A 23,359-nucleotide genomic window follows, 5' to 3' on the forward strand; every position below is an offset into this window, starting at 1 on the left:
GATAAGTATTTGAATTGGGAGGAGAGGTGATGAGGAAACTGGTTACTAAAATGAGGAACACGGAGTGTGTGAAAATCAGGACGCCTGTTCGGTCGCATTTATGACTAGCACGAGTCTTCTGGTAGAGTATATATTTGTCTCGCGTTGTGCTGCGTCGCCAACGCCCATGCCGCAGTGATAACACCGGTTCCCGTCAGATCACCGAAGTTAAGCGCTGTCGGGCTGGGCTAGCACTTGGATGGGTGACCATCCGGCCTGCCGAGCACTGTTGGCAAGCGGCGTGCACTCAGCCCTTGTGAGGCAAACTGAGGAGCTTCTTGACTGAGAAGCAGCGACTCCGGTCTCGGAAACTGATATACGGACGGGAGAGCGGTGTGCTGACCACATGCCCCTCCATATCCGCATCCAATGACGCCTGTGGGCTGAGGATGGCGCGGTGGCCAGTCGGTACCGTTGGGCCGTCATGGCCTGTTCGGGAGGAGTTGTGCTGCGTCACATAGTAAAGATTAACCAGAACGAGAGCACAGCAGTAAAGATTCAGGAGGACTAAGTACTAAGTACTGGTCTAGACTTTATTTTACTTTATTCAGCAGTCATTTTCAAACTTCATGCGGTATTCCCCAACGGTCTCCGGCAAAACATTCTCGTTCCAATGGAAGCAGCAGACCAATCGAGTCTGCGCCGAGTTTTGCTGCTTCATTGTTTTCGTCAGTGTGTTCGGTAGCCGGGTGGCCCCGTGTAGACGCTTTGGCCGCGCCTATCATCGCAGCACCATTCGACACCTCTTGCAGACTCCCCCCTCCACCACAGAATGCCGGAAGTCACACAGCTGGGCTACGATGGGGCACGGTTCCAGGAGCAGGGGCGTAGGATTGCTCATTGTTTATTCTCTGCGTTTGCGATTGTTATCGTGTGTTACTTATTCAATTTCGCATTTAAGAAACGATGATGGGTGTCAGTTTTACTCCTGACCGTCGTAGTCATCGAAAGCTCGGGTATCGTATCCGACATGTTGCGACTTAGCTTTCAGAATGACTTTTATCATTATCTTAGTTCAGCGGTTACCAACGTTTCTGAGACCATTACGCCTGAATCTCATCAGATATTATACAAAATACAGCTACAATGCCGCACGCCGCGCCTCCATCAACATCAACATTCCTCTAAAGCGACCTCTAGACGGTCAATAAAATCGACAATATTCTTCGGATGTGCAATAATATTGACAGTGTAGGAATGAGACTCAGAGGTTGCGTACTAATATTGAGAATATTAAAAAGTTCGGAAATATACTGCACTGTCTGTAAATATTGTGCTATCTGTGGGCAGTATACAATTAGCACTTCTAATAAGCTTTATTTTACTGTACTGGAACAAGTATGGGGTGGGAAGGTGGAAGAATCAGCAATGATCAACGGCACGAGGATACACAAGGTCAAGGAAACCACGACATTAAAGACACATAATGTGTATCCACAGGACGTGTGGCCTGTACTTGAAAAAGTGTCATGATGATCTCTCCATTGGTAAAAGATTACGGCATAGTCCCCCACTGGTATCTCCGGGAGGGGCCTGCCAATGGGGAAGTGACAATGATCTTTTTCGATCAAGTAACCAACAAAAGGATAACGCTCTACGAGTTGGGTCGCGGGAATATCAGAAGTTTGAACGTGACAGGGAAGCTAAAAAATATAGAAAGGAAAATGCAAAGGCTTAATCTAGACATAGTGGGGATCAGTGAAGTGAAATGGAAAGAAGAAGGATTTCTAATCAAATGAGTATTGGGTAATCTCGATAGCAGCAGAAAATGATATAACGGGAGTAGCATTCGTTATGAATAAGAAGGTAGGGCGAGAGGGTGTTACTGGTTCAAATGGCTCTGAGCACTATGGGACTTAACATCTGAGGTCATCAGTCCCCTAGAACGTAGAACTACTTAAACCTAACTAACCTAAGGACATCACACACATCCATGCCCGAGGCAGGATTCGAACCTGCGACCGTAGCAGTCGCGCGGTTCCGGACTGCAGCGTCTAAACCGCGTGGCCACCGCGGTCGGCAGAGTGTTACTGTGAACAGTTTAGTGATAAGGTTGTTCTCATCAGAATCGACAGTAAACCATCACTGACGACAACAATTCAGGTATACATGCCAACGTTGTAAGGAGAACATGAATGATAGAGAAAGTATATGAGGATATTGAACGAGTAATTCAGTGTGAAAAGGGAGGTGAAAACCTAATAGTCATGGATGATTGGAAAGCGGTTGCAGAGGAAGGAGTAGAAGAAAGGTTTCCAGGAGAATACGAGCTTGGTAATAAGAATGAGAGAGGAGAAAGTCTAATCGAGTTCTGAAATGGCAGTAGATATGAGAGAGGAGAAAGTCTAATTGAGTTCTGAAATAGGTAGTAGGTATGAGAGAGGAGAAAGTCTAATTGAGTTCTGCAATAAATTTCAATTAGTAAAGTCTGCTAAAGAATCACAAGAGGAGGAGGTGTACTTGGAAAATGCCGGGAGATACGAGAAGATTTCAATTAGATTACATCATGGTCAGGCAGATACTGGATTCTAAGGCGTACCGAGGACTAGATATAGACTCGGATTACAATTTAATAGAGATGAAGAAAAGGCTGAAGTTTAAGAGAGTAGCCAGGAAGAATAAAACCGTGAAGAGAGACGCTTGAAGTTTTCTAAGACTATAGATACTGCGTTATGGACTAGCTCATTAGGCATTTCAGTTGAAGAGGAATGGACATCTGTAAATAGGGCAATCACAGAAGTTGGAAAGAAAAGCAAAGATACAAAAATGGGTAACTGCGAAGAAACAGTGGACAACAAAAAAAGGATGGAAGATTGGAAAAAGGAAGTGCAAAAATGTTCAGGCATATAGAAATAAAAGTTGCTCAGAAATGAAATCAGTGGGAAGCGCAGGGAAACTACGACGAAATGGCTACACGAAAAATGTGAAGAAATTGAAAAGAAATTATTGTTGGAAGGACTGACTCAGCATATAGAAAAGTCCAATCAACCTTAGGTGCAATTAAAAGCAAGGGTGGTAACATTAAGCGTGCAATGACAATTTCACTGTTAAATGCATAGGAGAAAGTGGATAGATGGAAAGAGTATATTGAATGCCTCTATGAGGGGGAAGGTTTACCTGATGTGATAGAAGAAGAAATAGGAGTCGAAATAGAAGAGATAGGGGATCCAGTAATAGAATCAGATTTTAAAAGAGCTTTGGAAGACTTCAGATCAAATAACGCAGAAGGGATAGATAACACTCCATCAAAATTTCTAAAATCATTGGGGGAAGTGGCAACAAAACAATGCATGAGTCTGGCTACATACCATCTGACTTTCGGGAAAATGTCATCCACACAATTCCGAAAATCTCATTCTGGAGCCATGAACTTCTTAAAAGTTCATTGTTTGTTGTCCCTATACTCAAAGGATAAAGCAAAAGGCTGGGAGGTGAGGGGTGTCGGATACTTTGAACGGAATAACAATTTCATCCGAACAGCTGGTAGGGTATGTAAAATGGAAAAAAAAATTAATAAAGATAACTTCACGAACAGCATGTACCAATATGTCCACCACTGTAACTGAGTGGAGCTGGTACATTGTGTTTAGTCAGAGAACTGGCCAATCTCTGTAATAGTAATTAGAAAACTGAGTTACGTATTCATAGGTGGAGTCTGAGAGGTTTCATACGTTAACTGCACAGAACTGCCGACGAAAAATAGCTATGAAACAGACCAAAAAATATGGGGTTTGCGCGGCTGACTGCCATGCGGAGAACGCGGGTTCGATTCCCGGTAGTGCTAGCGATTTTTTTCTCGCTGGTAATATTGGAATGGTGCCAGTTGTGGAACTACTTCATCGAGCAGTAGTGGCTCCGGGTCACGAAAACACAAAGACCGGGAAGGCGGTGTGCTGAGGCCGCGCTCCACCGTACTGCATCAAATGACGCCATTGGCGGAGAGTGACGCAGCGGTCGGTTAGGACGTTGACCTTCTCCGTTGTTAAGTGGTTAACAACGGACCCACCATTGCCTGTGGATGGGGTTTATATTTATGTAATTTTGTGCAGCGTTTTACACTGAGGTCACAAAAGTCGTTGGTTCAAATGGCTCTGAGCACTATGGGACTTAACTTCTGAGGTCATCAGTCCCCTAGAACGTAGAACTACTTAAACGTAACTAACCTAAGGACATCACACACATCCATGCCCGAGGCAGGATTCGAACCTGCGACCGTAGCGGTCGCGCGGGTCCAGACCGTAGCGCCTAGAACCGCAAGACCACCACGGCCGGCTCACAAAAGTCGTGGGGTAACGATATGCACATTTACAGATGACGGTAGTATCGCGAACACAAGATACAAAAGGGCAGTGCATTGGCGGAGCTGTCATTTCGACTCAATTGATTCGTGCGATAAGGTTTCCGACGTGATGATGGCCGCACGACAGGAATTAACGGACACTGAAAGCGCAATGTTACTTGGAGCTAGACGCATGGGACATTCCATTTAGGAAATCGTTAGGGAACTCAATATTCCGAGATCCACAGAGTCAAGAGTGTGCCGAGAATACTAAACTTCAGGCATTACCCCTCACCACAGAAGCCAAAGTGGCCGACGGCCTTCACTTAATGACCGAGAGCAGCTGCGTTTGCGTAGTGTTGTCAGTGCTAACAGACAAGCAACCTTGTGTGAAATAACGTAGAAATGAATGTGGGACATACGGCGAATGTATCCATCGGGACAGTGCGGCAAAATTTGGCGTTAATGGGCTGTGGCAGCAGACGATCGATGCGAGTGCCTTTGGTAACAGCACGACATCGCCTGCACTGCCTCTCCTGGGCTCGTTACCATATCGATTGGACCCTAGACAACTGGAAAACCGTAACCTGGTCAGATGAGTCCCGATTTCAGTTGTTAAGAGCTCATGGTACGATTTGAGTATGGTGCAGACTCCACGAAGCCATGGATCGACGTTGTCTACAACGCACTGTACAAGCTACTGGAAATGATTATGTTCGGTTACTAGGAGACCATTTGCAGCCATTCATGGATTTAATGTTCCGAAACAACGATGGAAGTTTTATGGATGACAATGCGCCATGTCACCGGGCCAGAATTGTCTGTGATTGGTTTGAAGAACACTCTGGACAATTCAAGCGAATGATTTGGTCACCCAGATCGCCCGGCATGAGTACCGTCGATCATTTATGGGGCATAATAGAAGTCAATTCGCACACAAAATCCTGCATTCGCAACACTTTCGTAATTATGGGCGGCTATAGAGGCAGCATGACTCAGTATTTCTGCTGGGGACGTCCAGTCCATGCCATTTCGAGTTGCTGCACTACACCAGGCAAGGATACGATAGCCTATCAGGAAGTATCCCATGACTTTTTTGACATCATTGTATATTTTGCGCTCCCAGTCTGGAACACACACGTTCAGTTTTAAATGAAGGTGACGCTTTGGTGTAAGTGTAAAGTTTCAAGAGTTTGGCAGGTTGTTTCTGGTATTGTAGCTTTTTCAGCGGACGCTATAAACGAGGAAGTCTTCTACTGCTGGCTCTTAAAAGAACATTCGGACTTTTTTTCAAGTAAGCTAGATAACAACATGACATGCGAGTTGCTTGAGTTACACGAATTTCCCTTATCGTAGACATGTTTATGCAACAAAGCAATAATTCTTAATGATTTGTTACAACTTACGGAAAACTTACGAAAGTACGAAAGTTGTATACACAGGAAACATAAAGTCTTCGCCACCCGCATGTACTGTACTTTAAGCAGTAAGAATTCAACACCTGTGTTCGCGAGTTTTTGTCGCTAGTGTACTATGGAGTTGCCAGACGTCACATTCGAGAAGTTTTATTAGAGCAGAAATAGTTTATTTAAGGCGCCTGTTTACATAGACATTAGATTTGGAAGAGGAAACAGTTTATCGACGAGGTGTGTGTTTTGGAGGAATATGAGGGAGAGGAGAGGCTCTTAACTTCCTGACAATTGATAACGTTTGTCAGGTCAAACTTAGCTGTTACAAAAACACAGTTAAAGAGGAGCGTAACGGATTTATTCGTTGTTAATTCCTTCTCTTCTACTGAAGAATTTCCTAGCAACACCAACTGATGTAAATATTATTAACTAGCGGTACATCACACATACTGTAACATGAATGTTATGTAATACTGTACTTAACTTCGGTACAGCATCACTGCAGTCATACGATCTGCGTAAGTAAACCTTGATAGCTGTTTTTGTTTTGACGTTACTTAGTCATAATAACCTAGGATTTATGTAATGCAAGTTAGTATGTTACCGGTACATTAAAGTTTGTACAGTAAGTTTTTTAATTAACGTATAAACTAAAAATATATCAAATTTTTACCGTATTCTTGAAGGCTATTTCACTCAGAGTCTGTTGACGAAACATTAATGTATGTGCTCTTATCTAAAGTTAGATTCTGAATTTCTATTTTTATGACTCGTTCTGCATTCTAGGGAATCTTCTTATTAACGGTCTACGTAGTAAACAATATATCTGACCTAATACCTAGCTGTCATTTCGAGAATAAAAGATTGGTATAGTAAGTCCTGAAACTTAAAATTTCCAAGACTTCACGTGCTCAAAAACTAATAATCACATATATGCAGTATTTGTATTTTTTTTACCAAGGATTGTAATTCAAATGAATAAGTAATTCAAAAACTGATACTCTCTCGCGCGCATCAATAATTAAAGACAGCAGGAAAAGAATTAATGAATTTCATTAATTGTTCCATACCAATGACAAAAGTTTCGATATCAGTCAGGAGGGTCTGAGTTAAGAGCACGTTAGCACCTACCTCACCGTAATGAAACATGTGTTTCTTTTAACTTCTCAAGCTGTCATAGGAGAGGCAATGGCTAGTTCTCATTAAAAAAAAACAGTGAGTGATGGCCAAGGCCGGATATACGCAGAAGTCAAGGAGATCCAACTCACACAGACGCGGCGGGGCCCAGACGTCTGGCGAGGACGTGACGCTGTTTCATGGCCCCTCCACGCTAATAAATGAAGCAATGCCCATAGAGATGTGGCGGAGACGTGTCGGTTCGTGGTCTGCGCCACATCCATTTGTTGCCACGAAGTGCCCCGTTGCGGACACGTTCAAGTAGCACGTTGCCGTTTCCACTAATCTGAACCGTCAAAATGAGAGATGATTTAAAGCTTAACATAAAGTCTTATAGGATAACAGAAAACTATCCTCAATTATACGATCATAATCGTGCAGACTATTGCGATCCCAACGCGCTAGACAAAGCAAGGCAGAACAGCGTTGGAGAATTAAATGAAACAGGTTAACCAATAAATTTCATTAATAACAATATTTTACGTGATGATGCATACCTGAGTCTTCCATTCGAACAACACTGGAACTTACCTATTTGCGCCTTCTTGACGCTAGCAGTGTAGGGCAAATATGACGTAAAACGCCATTCCGCATATCTTTGTAATAATTATTACGGAACTGGTTATATTATCTTTGAAAAAAGGCACTATTTTTGATTTTCCAGAACGAACAACGTAGTGTATCCGCTGTTGTAACGTTGCACTGCCGAAACACACCGGTTTTTCTGTGTTACTTACTGCAGAAATAGAAAGCGTATTTTGAGAAAGTGTAACAAGGCAGGCAAACCACACAGTGTCTAATGTAATACCAATCCGCACAGGTAGCAGAAAAAATTTCGGAAAAATTTGACACTATTCTTATTGTAGTTACACTAAAGATGTAGAGTCTAGTAGTCACAGACAGAAGTTGCGTTTTTCATCTGTGATGTACTGCGACACATCAAGCAAGGCTGCCATCTTGGCACATTTTACTGGCAGAAGTTTATCGCGCAAATTAGCAAAAACTGAAATGTTATCTGGCAGATTTCTTTTCCCGGTACTTCTCGGCGTCTTTACAATGCTTTGACAAACCCACGGTTGCAGGATATTATCACTGTTTCTTCCCTTTAGCTTGGTAGGGTCATCGTATGAAGTTTGTAGCCAGACATACACAATTACGAGTATTTTGATTGTGCCTCTGTGCAGTTCGTGGTCTAGAGGGCAAGACCTCTGAAATTCTCTGGTTTCGTCTTGCAGAAAAGGAATCCATTGTCCTCGGCATTAGCAGTGACTGTAATCAGAGTTGAATCCAGGATTTTAGTCTTGGCGGACCGCCTCCAAAATCAGTTTTTTTGAACCGCGAGGACGTACTGCTGAGCAGTGCCTCCGAATCTTTTGTATTGAAACTCTTAAAGCTTTTTAAATAAAACAAAATTTACTAACATTCTATATCTTTATTCTTCGTGGCTACATATTTATTTCTCAATGTAGTCACTCCGGAGACGAACATATTTCTTGAAATGAGAGACCAGTGTGTTTATACCGTCACTGCAGAATGTCTGACACTGTTGACAGCGCCACAACCTCACCGCTGTTTGCACCGCTTCATCACTACCAAAGTGAAACCCTCGAAGCTATTCTTTAAATTTTGGTAACAGATGAAAATCGGATGCGACCAAGTCGGGACTGTATGGAAGATGATCGATGACAGTGAACCCATGACGTCGGAATGTTGCAAATTTCGCAGCGCTCGAGTATGGTCAGGTATTGTCATGCTAAAGGAGAGCGTGTTCCATTTGTGTACGAACTCTTCGAATTCGGAACTCGATTACAGCATGCTGTTTTTCACGCACCGACATAGTTACGTTACATACCGCCATGTTGCACGGTAAAATTGGGAGCCCTCTATCGACAGAGGCCTGCAAATATGTAGACATCGAGAATAAAGATGAAGAATGTTAATAACTTGTGTTTTATTTAAAATGATTTTAGAATTAGTCTCTTTTTTTCTGGTGGAATGGCCTTTCTCATAGCAGCGTCTTTTCTTCGAATCATGTTACTGATTCCAATAAAATTTCTTGAAACGAGTTGTTCTGCATACGAAAATAAGAAAAAAATTGTCATCATTATATTGTATATCATCTAAAAATGTATGAAAGGGTCCACGATTGCATCTTTTTACAACCAGTGGACGAACCCAGAATCTTCTTCTAATTCGGTGATTCCTGCGAATCAGAAGCATAGCCAGAATGAAATCAGCTTCCATGTCCATGCGACAGATTTTACGCACGGTGAGCAGAATTTGAGGCCTCACTAACTTTCGTTTGCTGTGCCACTAAGGCGCGTTTGGAGCGCCACATAGCTTTCCTGTCTGAAAGATCACAGTTCTTAGTAAAAAAAAATGGTTCAAATGGCTCTGAGCACTATGGGACTCAACTGCTGTGGTCATCAGTCCCCTAGAACTTAGAACTACTTAAACCTAACTAACCTAAGGATATCACACACACCCATGCCCGAGGCAGGATTCGAACCTGCGACCGTAGCAGCAGCGCGGCTCCGGACTGGAGCGCCTAGAACCGCACGACCACCGCGGCCGGCAGTTCTTAGTAATAGATGGAAAGTCACTGAGTAAAACAAAAGTAATATATCGCGTTCCCCAAGGAAGTGCCATAGGCCATCTGCTCTTCCCCATCTACATAAGGGATTTAGGAGACAATCTGAGCAGTTCTCTTAGACTATTCGCACATGATCCTGTCATTTGGCGTCATGTAAATCCTCAGATTGTCAAAACGAATTGCAAAATGATTTAGACAAGATATCTGCATGACGAAAAAAGTAGCAGCTGACTCTAAATCACGAAAAGTGTGAAGTCATTCAAATGAGCAATAAAGAGAATCCGTTAAATATCTGTTTCACGATAAATTGCACAAACCTAAAAGCTTTAAACTCAACTAAATACTTAGGGATTAAAATTACGAATAATTTAAACTGGAACCAACACATAGATAATTTTGTGGGGTAGGCCAACCAAAGAATGCAATTTATTGGCAGAACACTAAAATGTAAATGTCGTGTGACTAACAATAAGGCTTCCCATCGGGTAGACCGTTCGCCGGTTGCATGTCTTTCGATTTGACGCCACTTCCGCGATTTGCGCGTCGATGAGGATGAAATGATGAGGATTAGGACAACACAACACCCAGTCCCTGAGCGGAGAAAATCTCCGACCCAGCCGGGAATCGAACCCGCGCCCTTAGTATTGACATTCTGTTGCCCTGACCACTTCTTCTTCTTTTTTTTTCTTCATTTTGTTCGGTATTGTTCGTTGCGTTTGGTCTGGGCGGACGTCGCAAGACATCCGTTCAAGGTGATCGTTGCTTCCTTTACCGAGCTACCGTGCCGGCAAATCCACTCAGCTACCGGGGGTGGACGGCAGAACACTTACATTAGAAGATGCAACACGTCTCCTACAGAGACTGCCTATACTACGCTTGTCCGCCCTCTTCTGGAGTGCTGCTGTGCAAGTGTGGGATTCGCAACTGATAGAACTGACGGAGGACATGGAAAAAGTTCAAAGAAAGGCAGCTCGTTTTGTATTATCGCGAAATAGGGGAGAAAATGCCACGCATGTGATAAACGAACTGGGGTGGCATCATTAAAACAGAGACGTTTTTCGCAGCAGCAGGGCCTTTCATGAAATCCCAGTCTTCAGCTTTCTCCTCGGATTGAGAAAATATTTTGTTTGCGTCCACCTACGTAGGGAGAAATGATCATCATAATAAAATAAGAGAAATCAGAGCTCGCACAGAAAGATTTAGGTTTTCGTTTTTCCCGCGCGCTGTTCGAGAGTGGAACGGTAGAGATGTAGCTTATGGTGGTTCGATGAATCCTCTGGTGCCAGGCACTTCATTGTGAACTGCAGAGTACTCTCATGTAGATGTAGCAGCGCCACAAATCAGCGGAAGCACAGTTAGCGAACCACTGACCGACCAGCACTGTGAAGTGGCCCCCTGTGAAGTTGCCCTTCCGTTACTCAAACGCTTTTACATTCAGCTTGTTGTTTGCCGCAATAAAGCATTTTTTGGTTCGAGAATGGTAACGCGGCCGGTGTGCGTGTGTCTGCCATCGCCACTTCAGTGTTAATTGCTTACGTCTCGCCCACGTCACGTCTGTGCCTCGTCGCTGCCAGGTGTCCGCGCCACGCCAGTTCTGCGTGCATTGCGCCGAAGGCTTACGCATCGGGCGCCGAAATGGAAAGAGGTGCCACGTCCTTCACCGGCGCTTTACTTTCGGTGGACATCCTGTTGAAAACAAAACAATGTCACTAACGTAGCGTTTGGTTCATTGTTGAACTGAGTTGTACGGCGATTGTGTCTTTAGTCGCATCTACCGTATAGTTATTCCTCCTTTCGATCCGTGTGTAAGTTAACGTTGCTTTGGTTATTAGTTGCCATTATTGGATGCGTTAGCTATTATTCTGTATTAAAACGAAGTCTGTGTACTATGTATGTTCATTTTAAATCATTCTATTATTGATTACATATTTACAAAATATGCATGAAAACAGAAAACTTCGAAAGTCCCAAAAATGTGATGCACAACAAACAAGTCCACCAGTAAAAAAGGCTGATGTCAATAAATTACTTCAGAGCTGCTAACCTGGTTGAAAGTAAATTCACTGTCAATCAACCTGAGAAAAAGTAATTACATCCAGTTCAGCTCCGATCACACAATCCCATTGGAGATACGTTTTGCACATGAAAATCAGCAAATACAACGGGTACTCTGCACCAAATTCTTAGGGCTCCACAGAACTGGGAACATCATGTCCTCCACATCATAAAAATGTCCTCAAGTACTTTTTCCATTCAGATTGGAGACATTGCTGTTACAGTCTTCTTTCTTTGGGCACTTTCACTGTGTTGTGTTCTATAGAATTATATACTGGGGCAACTAATCCACATCAATGAAAGTTATCTTTCTGCAGAGGAAGATTGTCCGAAATTACGTGCAGGGTACCCCTGAGAATCGCCAGTTCCCAATATATTTACTCCATTATGAGTCTTTCTCTAGAGACATCAATGTCGATAGCATATTAAACCCTAATTTCCTTCCCTTCATTAAGGGCAGTACAAACCAATGAAATGTATCATGATCACAATACAAGAAGGACAGCTGACCCCCCATTGTGATGTCAAAAATCTAACTCATGCACAGAAAGCTGTACAGTCTTCCTGAATTAAAATACTTAATTCATTACCAATCGCATCACTGGCCTACGCATTAACAGTGCGTTACTTAAAAACATAACAGGAATGCGTTTACTTTTTATTCATTAGATGAATTCTTTAACAGGTAGCTTATAGACCTTTCATGCATGTATTTCAACTGTTTGTTTGTTATGTTTTCCACTTTGCTTCAGTTTTGTTCTAGTTTTATGTTTTTATTTTCCTTGCAACTGTGTATGTCTGTTTACTGGTTCAGCATGAATGTTTTTAAACATTACAGGAAAACCCAATGAAGATGCGAAAGTACACAGTGACACAGCTGGGAGGGACCGTAAGTCCAACCAAAAAAACTGGAATTTTCCCTGTGTGAGTATATTGCCTTGTAGAAAAAGTTATTCTATTTGTGCCAAAAAATACCCCCACTAACATGTTTCCCACTGCCTCTACTTATATTTTCCCATCCGTATTCTGTCCACACCACTCCTTCCCCCTCCAAATTGTATACTGTCTTCTCCCACTACTCTTCCCCCCCCCCATTCTCTCTCTCTCCCCCCTTTCTCTCACCACTCTCTCTTTCTCTACTCCTCTCTCTTTCCATTTCTCCTCCTTTTACCATTCCTCTCTGTTTCTTACTCCTCTCCCTGGTCTTCCTCTTCATCTCCACCTTCCTCTTCTTCCCCTCCCCCCTTTCTCTTATGTGTTCTAACCTCTGACATCCTTTACTGCATTGTGTAGCTACTGAATCATCTGTTCAAAGACATGTCCTGCTCCATACCACTAACCCTTCCTTCTCTTGTGCACCCTTCCCTGTTCCCTTCCTACATCTGTCAGCTCTCAGACAACTTCTTACAATAATTGATAATCAGTAACCAGTCTTGCCATGGCTGCAGGAGTGAATGTTTTGGTGTTTGTGTGTACTTTTATTGGAACAACAGCAACCTCATAAGCTAGTGTGTACCTATTGTTTTCTGTAGTTTTTTCTGTGCTCCACGCAGCAGTCTGCTATTGGTGAGTGGTTGCCTTTCCCTTATTTTATGTAAATGCTCAGTAAGAATCATTTGTGTGAAAGTGAAACAAAGAAACAGGTAATTTGACATGATAACTGAGTTCTAACATTGCTTGCATTTCATTAGTCCCACAATTTTTTTTACAATAATTTATTTAAATTTTGGCAAATCTATTCATTGAAGATTATTTTTTATATGTGTGATAACTCTTCATTGATATCTTGCCACAACTTGTATAAGATATCATAACCATAGATACCGTTCTTGTTTCAACTAACAAAAGAACCATCTTTGGTGTATTTTTTTCAACAATTCACACTTCTGGTACAAATCTTCCATTGTGGTCAGGTCTAACATTAAACACTGAAAAATTAGTATGATTCAGTTCATGGCATACAGAAAGCCATTCAGCACCACACACTTCTTTCACTGCAGCCATCTTCCTTACAACCACAGGAAAACATTAAATTTTGTGGATCAATTTTTCAAATCAATATTGTTTTGGATACTTTACTTGCTTTCCTATTCCCATACATTTTTAGTCCTAGAAGGCCTGCTCAAATGATCATCTCTGACTGCAACCCACAATTCACATGAAATATATTCAAATACTGTGAAACAAAAATAGCTCCCACTAGAGGTGTTTACTCACGCCTGGAGATATTTAATCATTCCACTGTCAAGGTGGTTGGTAGAGGTAGCACCTTTGCTTGGGGTTGACTCAGTACTGGTCCTCACCACCCCAGGGATGAGCTGAGGAGGTATGCAAGACCTTTGCCTCCGAGGAAGCTACGTCCAAGACCGTCCGTGCGTGGTGAAGAGCCACATCCTACACGAGGTGACCCTGTTAACGCAGAACACGGCGGATCTATAGGAGAAAACCTTGAAAAAAAATCTCACATTCCAAATCCTCAATGCGTCTGTACTCGAGTCGAGCGGCAGCGAGGTCAGCGTCTGTCCATCTAGTAGGTGCGGCTGTATTATATGCTCCAGGAACTGACAATCCCTGGTTCTAAACACCCAGTGGAAACACTGGACCAAAACTTACAAGCTATCATGATTCGTGAGAGTAATGACAGAATTACCCCAGGTGGTAACCAATCCACTCGTCGACAGACGACAACTGGGTTTTCGGATTCTGGCGAACCCAGGCCATCACGATCAGAGTTCTCAAGCAAACTTCGTCCCAAGGTTCCCATGTACATTGGTACCTTTAACATTCAGACCCTAATTCAACCTGGAAAATTACACAACTTAGTAACAGAGCTAGACCAACAAAAAATTAAGATCTTAGCGTTACAAGAAACTAGATTCACGGATGAAAATACAATAGACTATGGAAACTATCGCATCTTCAAGAGCAAGACTGACAAACGAATTGCCAATGGTACGCCACTCCTGGGCATGGCATTTGCGGTGCACAGAAATATATTAGGCTCAATTAGAGAGGTCTCTTCCATAAATAATCGCCTCATGACCATGCGTATCCAGTGCGCCAACAAGAAATACACATTGATAAATGTTCATGCACCCACAAACATAGACAACAAAAAACGCCAACTACAAACTGAAAAATTCTGGACTAAACTTGAAGATGTCATGGCCAAAATTCCCCGGGATGATATCAAAATCTTAATGGGAGATTTCAATGCACAAATTGGCAGAGAGAAAGAACACCAAAAAACTGTAGGAAAATATCCAGCACACAGATTCACCAACAGAAACGGTCTAAGATTTATTGAACTATGCCAACAAAATAATCTAAAAATAATGTCTACATCTTTGAGAAAAAAACCTAGAAAACAAAAGACCTGGAGGTCCCCCATACAAGAGATCGGCGAATATCAGATTGACCACATTACCATCTCCTATTTCGTACAGAAAGAGATACATGATGTCCAAGTCCGCAGAGGGGCGAACATTGACTCAGACCACTACTTAACATGCATTAAAGTGAAATTCACCCCAAAAAAATTCTATCCGAAGAAAACACACATGATGAAACTTGACACACGAACAAGCAAAGAAACCAATCTGAAGGAGGAGTGGGAAAAGGAACCAGCTGACTCTTGGGAAAAATTTCGAACAAAAATTACAAAGAAGGCAAAAGAACTGATCCCATTGAAAAAGAACACAAAACACCCCTGGTGGGACTCTGGATGTGAAAAAGCGCTGGAAGAAAGAAAGAAAGCCTTTCTAAAGTATAACAGTAAAAAATCCCCAGAAAATCTAGATCACTTCCACAACACCAGAAGACAAGTGGCAAAAACAATCAGACAAGTCAAGAGGAAGTACCTCAAGGAACAGTGTGAGTCTATTGAAGAAAATTTCCGTAACTATAATGTACGAGACTTCTATAAGACCTTTGCTGGGAGAATCAATGGATACGGCTCACAAAATCTATGTTTCAGAAAACCAGATGGAAAACTAGCGCTCACAAATCGGGAAAATTGTGAGGAGCTGGCAAGATACTTTTCCGGACTCCTCAATTGCCCTGAACCTTCTTCAAGATTCCCTCAAGAAACTGCTATCTACACAAATCCAGAATCCCCACCACCTACACTAGAGGAGATCCAAAGACATATTCATAGACTGAAAAACAACAAGGCATTCGGAGAAGATAATATCACTGCAGAACTACTTAAAAATCTTGGACCAAATTCCCTCAAAGAACTCACTCAAATCATCACAGACATTTGGCAGACAGAAGATTGGAAATGCGCCCTAATTCATCCACTGCATAAAAAGGGAGACATGGCAGATATAAACAACTATCGAGGAATCTCCCTTCTCCAAGTCACTTATAAAATCCTCTCAGCTTGTCTTCTTCAACGAACACAAGAACAACTCGAACACAGTATTGGTGAATACCAAGCTGGCTTTCGCCCTCACCGATCCTGTGCAGAACAAATTTTCAATTTGAAGACAACACTAAAATACAAAGCAGTCAGAAACAGCCCGATCATTTGTTCCTTTGTTGATTTCGCAAAGGCTTATGATTCAGTCGATAGGCAATCTCTCTTTATTATCCTTGAGGAGCTAGGACTCGATCAGAAAACCCTAAACCTTATCAAAGAAACGCTCACAAACACAACTTCTAAGATAAAATTCCTGGGTGAAATATCAGAGCCCTTCCAGATCAAAACCGGCGTCAGACAAGGTGACGGCTTGTCTCCACTCCTCTTCAACCTTGTCTTAGACAAAGTCATCCGAGAATGGGAAAAAGAACTGAAGAATCAAAATTACTGGAAGCCTATACAACTAGGAAGATCTAAAGATGGTATTAAAATTTCATGCTTGGCATTTGCAGATGACGTGGCCATTCTAGCAGAAAACGAGACCACAGCAATTAAACAGATAGACATTCTCAAAGAATGCGCCGAAAAAGTTGGGCTACAAATTTCCTTCCAAAAAACCAAATTCATCTGCTCAAAATTTGAAACTCAAAAACTGACTACAAAATATGGACAAATTGAGAGAGTTCCATTCTTTAAATACTTAGGCGAGGTCCTAGAACCCACAGGGGGAGAGAAAACTGCACAAAAAGTTCGACTGCAAAAACTGAAAAGAGCATACTGGAAAACCCACAACATCTACAATAAAAAGTGTCTCTCCATTCACTCAAAAATACGACACTACAATACAGTAATCAAGCCCGAAGCACTATATGCCAGCGAAAAACTCACACTCCATAGAAAAGGCAACCTGGAAGGCATCCTGAAAGAGGAACGCAAAATTATCAGAAAGATTCTTGGCCCAAAAAGAACGGAAGATGGATACAGGTTACAGTCTCGGAAAACTACAGAAAAATTATCTAACCTCGCCGCAGACATCCGGAAAAGAAGACTAAAATTTTACGGTGATATCCACAGACTCCCAACACCCAGACTCTCCCACAAAATTTTAATATACATTGAAAAATTGAAAACCATACCCTGGATACAAGAAACCAAAACAGATCTAGCAAATGCACAAATAAATTCTTCAGAAGTTATAAACAGAAATGTATACAGGCAAAAAATCAATAGTTGGAAAGTACAACCCGAGAATGAAGTTTGCAAGAGATAGGGGACAAAATGGACAGAGGAAAGAAAGAGAATTCATGGGGAAAGAATGAGAGAAGTTTGGAGAATTAAAAAATTGAATCGGAAAAGCTTTGCGTGATCCGTATGGGTCCAATCGCACATAATAATAATAATCATTCCACTGTCAGAGAAATGTGAAGTAGTGTGCTCAATGAAAATATTTACAGAAAGATCAGTGAAGTTGCTGCATGGCAAATGCTGCTCTCTCTTCCATGTGCATGCCTTGCATGAAAGTCTGAAGGATATCCATGTTTTCTGAGTATGTCCCCAAAGAGGGACAAACCATCTTCCAGGTGCCAGGTTAAATACCCTGCATGTTAGAGGCCATGAACAGTGACCTCATTTAAGCTGTGAATGCTAGGGATGGTGGTATCCAGGGCCAATACAGTGAACTGTTTTTTCATGCTCCCACTAGCACTACTGGCACCATCTTGTTCAGGAGGTACAACTCCAGCATTCCACTGCTTGCACTGCAGCTCACAGACCTGAGATCCTTGCATCAGTCATGTGGGCACCTGGGTTCAGAAAGACTTCAGGGGCATCACAACCATTACCATCAGGTTCCCACTTTTCTGCCACGTAGAGGACTGTTGACACGTAGTGAGTAACCCAGTTACATTAGTTTGTACAGACACAGACACATTCTATGTTGACATGACATGACATGTGTGATGATGCTACCAGATGACAATAAATGGACACTGTTGCATGCTTCCATGATGAACAACTGGACATTTTTCAGGGAGAGGTAGGAGGGAGGCCTTACATGTATGATATGATATATGGCCCCATATGACAAGATATATGGCCCAAGATGACAAGATATATGGCCCCAATGCCCACTGTACTCAACACAGACAATCTTGTCACACATGGATTATCACTTGGACTATGACTCTTCATGTAGCCATTCCATAAAGAATTACAGATCACCTCACTTTAGTTTGAATACAGTCTTTATGGACTGTCAGATGGCTCTATTTATGACAAACCATTGCAGTTTTTGGACTTTGCCTTCAGACTCTCTTCAGCCTGCTAGTGGCCATGCTGCTGTTGCTTCAGACTGTCCGTAGGCTACAGTGAAGCAATGTTGTTTTCAGAGCTCAGAAGTTTCCTGACAAACTTTATGTTAAGGTCTGAGAACAATTGCTCTAGGCCAGATTTTTTTGTAGCGTCTTCTGTTCATGATAGTTCAGAGTTTCATTGTGGATGCAGCAGACTCCGGATGGGACCATGAATAACTAGAGGAATGTGATAGTCCCAGACTAGTCCTGTTTCAGTTTGCAGAATATTTCTCATTTCTCAAACGCATTGAGCACAAGAGGATATGCAAGTAAATCACTTCTGTGGCAATGAGGAGATATTATATTGGATGAGTGTATAACACTTCATTTCTTAGTTGTCATCAGTGACAGGAGGAATACTACTATTGCCTAGAGGAACACTGTAGAGACGAGTTTTGCATCCACATGTGACCTTCCAGGTGTGCAGTTCATCGAGACTTCCTCTTCACACATCACGATACTTGTGAATGTCGAGCCACACTGCTGGATGAATGTTTTGTGTGCAGTAGCCAGTGATGTGTCTGTTTGTGAATAATAGAGAGTATGCATGGGTCATTTGAGGGATGAACTGCAGCCCTTCAATTGTCACCAATGACTCTTCCAGACTTCCTCACAGCTCTGTTCCAACAGTAGGAACAGCTTCTCTGTTTCAGGAATAGAACTGATTGCCAGTAGAGCTCCTGAACCAACTCATAGAGAGTGATACTATTTCACAGCTTTTCTTACATATAAGAAAGCATTTTTTACATATAAGAAATGTGCTCAGATTTATTGAGTTTGCTTCGTTATTGAATAGTAATTTATATGGAGTGACTAAAACATCAGTGCCAGTATATAGTTTGTCAGAAATAAGATCAGGTAGAAAGGCTTTCACATTCATACTATAGTTAGGTGTCCTGTGTAGCTTGTCTCAGCCTATACACAATCTTTGTTTCTGTAATGCCATATGTTTAAAGTTAATACCTCCCTCATACCAATTCAAAGCACTGCAGGCACAAAAATTCCTGTTTACCATTTCATTTTATTGCAACAGTCATATTGTTTGAAAGTTTTGTGTCAGAATTCTGTTGTCCGTGTCTATCACACAGACCAGATAGCCATGCACGTTAATGCGCCACTTCTGGGCTGGAGAGATGCTGGCCCCACATCAAAGCTGCCTGGCAGATTAACGATGAGGCTTGGTATGCTGGCCACCCTGGACTTTTTTTTATGCATTTTCACACACCCGGTTAAGTGAATATCGGACTGGCATGCAAGTCCTACCTCAGTTTTATGACTCGCAAGCATTTAGAAAACTTTCCCACAGTTTCCAAATGACACTACACACAAGCAGTTGTTGGGGTACAAACAATTCATCTTGGAAGTGGGAGGGGAAGGGCAATGGGGTGGAGACAGGAACAGCATCCAGTCACCTCTTAAATTGACAGTCCAAATCCATTAATCACCATATCGACCATGCACAATTGTGGGACAAGGGCACAAGAAAATGAAGAAGGCTCTGTTGTCTGGGTCTAATCCTCTGAGATAGTATACTCTGAGTAACATGATGATGTTGTGATGGGTAAAGTTAATAACTTTGCCTGTCTGTCAGGACAGAAAACTAATGTAAATATCGTGGTCACATTGGCAGTCACTAGCAGAACCCATTATTTTTTAACTGGGCTGCCCTAGGATATGTATTTCATATTCTTTTTAGGTTGAGATCTATCATCAAAATGTAAAGTTAAGCCATCAGTTGGCTTACTAAAAATGTTACAGAAATATAAGGAAAGGATGACAGTACTTTATCTTTGTTTACATGTGCTATGACCATTTAAACTCCACAATTTAGTGAAAAATGCTCATTACAATCTTTCAGGACCTAAGTAAATTGTTTAATAGAAGCTATTGAGATTGACAGTATCATTAACAAACTTATTTTTTTTTCCAGAAGCTTCACCCCACCTAAAGAAAAGCAGGAGACGTATACACCACTAAAATATTACCAGCTGGTAAGTTGTATCTGTTTTAAGATTTTTGTGTTCTACTCCTGGTGTAAGACAAGCAATAGAAACAGGAGACAAAGAAGTTTAAAGTTAAAAGTAGATCAGAGAGAGAAACGGAAAGAGATTGATGGATGGATGGATGGAGAGAGAGAGAGAGAGAGAGAGAGAGAGAGACTTTCCAGAGCTGACTTAAGGCCCAAGTGACACAGGTGTTGACTTGGGGTGCTGGAGGTATCCTTAGGACACAGGTGACTGCAGTAAACATGGGTCCGCAAACAAACTGTTTGCGAGATAATTCCAGATGTGTGGAAATGAGTTGCTACTGACATCAGTATCAAATATTGTCCTGGTTAATACAAATGTATTTGCAATGTAAACTTTTCTGTAAGTCCCCATCTAATTGGATTGAAGTCTCACTAATGGCCTATCTTACCTTGCAAAATGTAGGGGAATATGGTACATGGATGAGATTTCACTGAATACAATTGATATTAAAATGTCTTAAAGAGTAAGCCATCTGGTTTCTTACATTGGTATTTCTGCCACATATTGCTCTATGTTATCATGAATCACAAAAACTTCAATTTGGTTGACCAATGCGGACAGTTTAACAACTGAGTCCAGCACATTTCTGCCAGTGATACATGTTACTTCTCAGGAGTCACTATCAGTTGTTAAGACTTAAAGAATAAATACCAACATCTCATTAAAACACACACACACACACACACACACACACACACACACACACATACATGAGTGTGTGTGTGAGAGAGAGAGACAGCACATTGCCTACAGTAGAATACTGTTTCATATTTCCATAGTGTGACTTGCCCACTACTTCTCAATTTGACTTCCATGAAGAATTATGCACCAGAAAAACATTGAGCTCTCAAAGGAGTTACTGAAAATAGGGGTTTTTATTTTTAATTGAGTACTCTGTAAAATTCTGTTTGCAAAAATAAAATGTTATGGAGTGAATGGCACACCTCATTGGGCAGCAAGGGCACCCATACAACAGTTTGCACGAGGGGCGAGGGGGGTACCATATGTAGACATTAATAGCCATACATTGAAGGAAACAGTATTTTAAAAATTCCTTTGGGTGCAACTGGCTAAGAAGATAAAATGCTATAAACCCATAGACAAACTAAAAAAGATGCTGCTTAAAAGATCATGGCATTCTTATTCTGAATTCCTATTATACTTACTCTAAAAATAATGTTTTTGTGCTAATAAAATGGAATCTGTTTCAGTTGAATTTTGATTTGCACATCCACAGTTCAAGACAGAAATATAATTTCCATAAGGTTAAGAGTATGGCTCTATATTTTGGGATAAAGATCTTCAGCAAACTTCACCTTACATGAGACAAGAAATTGAGATCTCTGTTAAGTTCAAAAGAAAATAAACATCACACTTTATTAACCACTCCTTCTACAAATTACCTGATCATCTAGATTCAAGGATCAGAGAACAATTGTTCACTGATTGAAAAAGTTAGAGAGTATGATTTTGTCAAAGGGTTTCAAATTCACTTGAACTCAAAATTGACTTGGAGTACACACATGAAGCCGTGTGTACCAAACCCTCCAGAGTGTCATTCCTGTTGCATAATTTAAAAGACATAGGTAATGAACATCAGCTGATTTCCTATTCCTATGTATTCATCCATCCAAATTTGGTGTATGGAGTTATCATATGGAGTGACTGGTCTGTTGCACAGGTGTTGTTCTTAGGACAAAAGAAAACACTCAGGACAACAACATGTATTCATGCTTTGTGGGATCTTGTCTGCTATTTTTCAAAGAAATGATTCTATTAATTATACTTTTACTGTACGCTAAAGCCTGCTTTCCTTCATTATAAAAGCAGGCACAGAACTTACCACACAGAGGCACTGTCTGTGAGTGCCATTCTAGAAATAAAAATAACAAAGACATCAGACTGCCCAAATGCATAAACAGCATTAAATATATTGGCATAAAATCATACACAATGTACCACTGCGTATGAAAATATTTTAAGGAATCTGAAAAGAATTTGTACAGGTGTTGTCACTGAACAAAAGTATGTATGAAACAGAATAATTTTAGCAAATTTATCAGTGTGCATGATGTAGAAATACTTTCGTGTTTGTAAGAATTATTATTGTACTCATTAAATGTGTATATTTACTCTGTAAACTCATCTGCATTTTAAAGAGAAGTTGTACCGACTGCTAAAAATTTTAATTGCAAATTTGATGCTTCCTCTTTCAACAAGAGTTGGCTAATGAGAATGACAAATAATGACATTCTATTCTGTTCTTGTGCAAAATAAGTAACAGTCATTCTAAATGAGTTAGTCAGTTTTCAGATGTGCCAAGCCAAAAGAACTAAATTTTTTAGCTGACACAAAAGAACATTATATAATGAATCAAATCTCAGTACTTTAAATTCCAAATGGCATTGGGGGGGGGGGGGGGGGGGGGGGGAGGCAAGTGCCCTCTTTTGCAGATGCCTATAGCCATTCTATCATATAGATATTAAGCTATCAACAGGAAATAAGGAATTGTTATTTGATGTAACCTCTTTTTGCAGAGTCAGGAAATATCTATTAATTTTACTACATTAATATAGTTTCATTACTCACAAATAGTTTATAGAATCAAACAGTGGGGAACCCAGGATGGAGTGTAACAATAGTATATAAAATAATGAATGGAGCTTAACAGTAGTTACAAAATTGCAGGGACACAGAAAGTCTGGTATAGTTACCTTAAGAACATGAAATTCTAAGAACTACCTATAAGCACATATAAAAGAAAAAGAAAATTATCTTAGCTTTCAGAACTGTTAGTTCCTCAGGAGGATGTTAGAAGGGAGGGGCAGGACACTCAGAATCTGGGTTGAGTGGGATCCACCTGTTGTGAGGATGAGAAGAGGCAAAGAAAAGTGAATTTATGGAAGTATCCTCTCATCCTCTAACAGATGGATCTGTCTCAACCTGGCATCTTTGTGACCTATTCCTCTTTTCAAATCTTTCACAATCCATCCCTCTTTTTCTTGCTAAGGGAGAAACTACAGGTACAACAATAGTTACATACTATGGCAGTATTTAATAGCTG

General features: G+C 41.2%; 1 protein-coding gene and 1 pseudogene across 2 annotated transcripts in view; both read left to right on the top strand.

Moving 5' to 3' along the window:
• LOC126094719 (multidrug resistance protein homolog 49-like) overlaps nucleotides 1-23,359 on the top strand; it is a 137,757-nt gene that overhangs the window by 43,809 nt on the left and 70,589 nt on the right. The window contains exons 2-3 of one of the 2 annotated variants that reach the window (XM_049909259.1): nucleotides 12,390-12,475; nucleotides 20,196-20,256. In XM_049909259.1, coding sequence (XP_049765216.1) covers nucleotides 12,399-12,475; nucleotides 20,196-20,256 — 138 coding nt within the window. In that variant the 5' untranslated portion in view covers nucleotides 12,390-12,398. The remainder of the gene's footprint in view (nucleotides 1-12,389; nucleotides 12,476-20,195; nucleotides 20,257-23,359) is intronic. The other variant, XM_049909260.1, reaches the window with a different exon arrangement.
• Nucleotides 157-274, top strand: LOC126095793 (5S ribosomal RNA; annotated as a pseudogene).

The sequence above is a fragment of the Schistocerca cancellata genome, chromosome 8 (genome assembly GCF_023864275.1).
Source record: "Schistocerca cancellata isolate TAMUIC-IGC-003103 chromosome 8, iqSchCanc2.1, whole genome shotgun sequence".
NCBI lineage: Eukaryota > Metazoa > Arthropoda > Insecta > Orthoptera > Acrididae > Schistocerca > Schistocerca cancellata.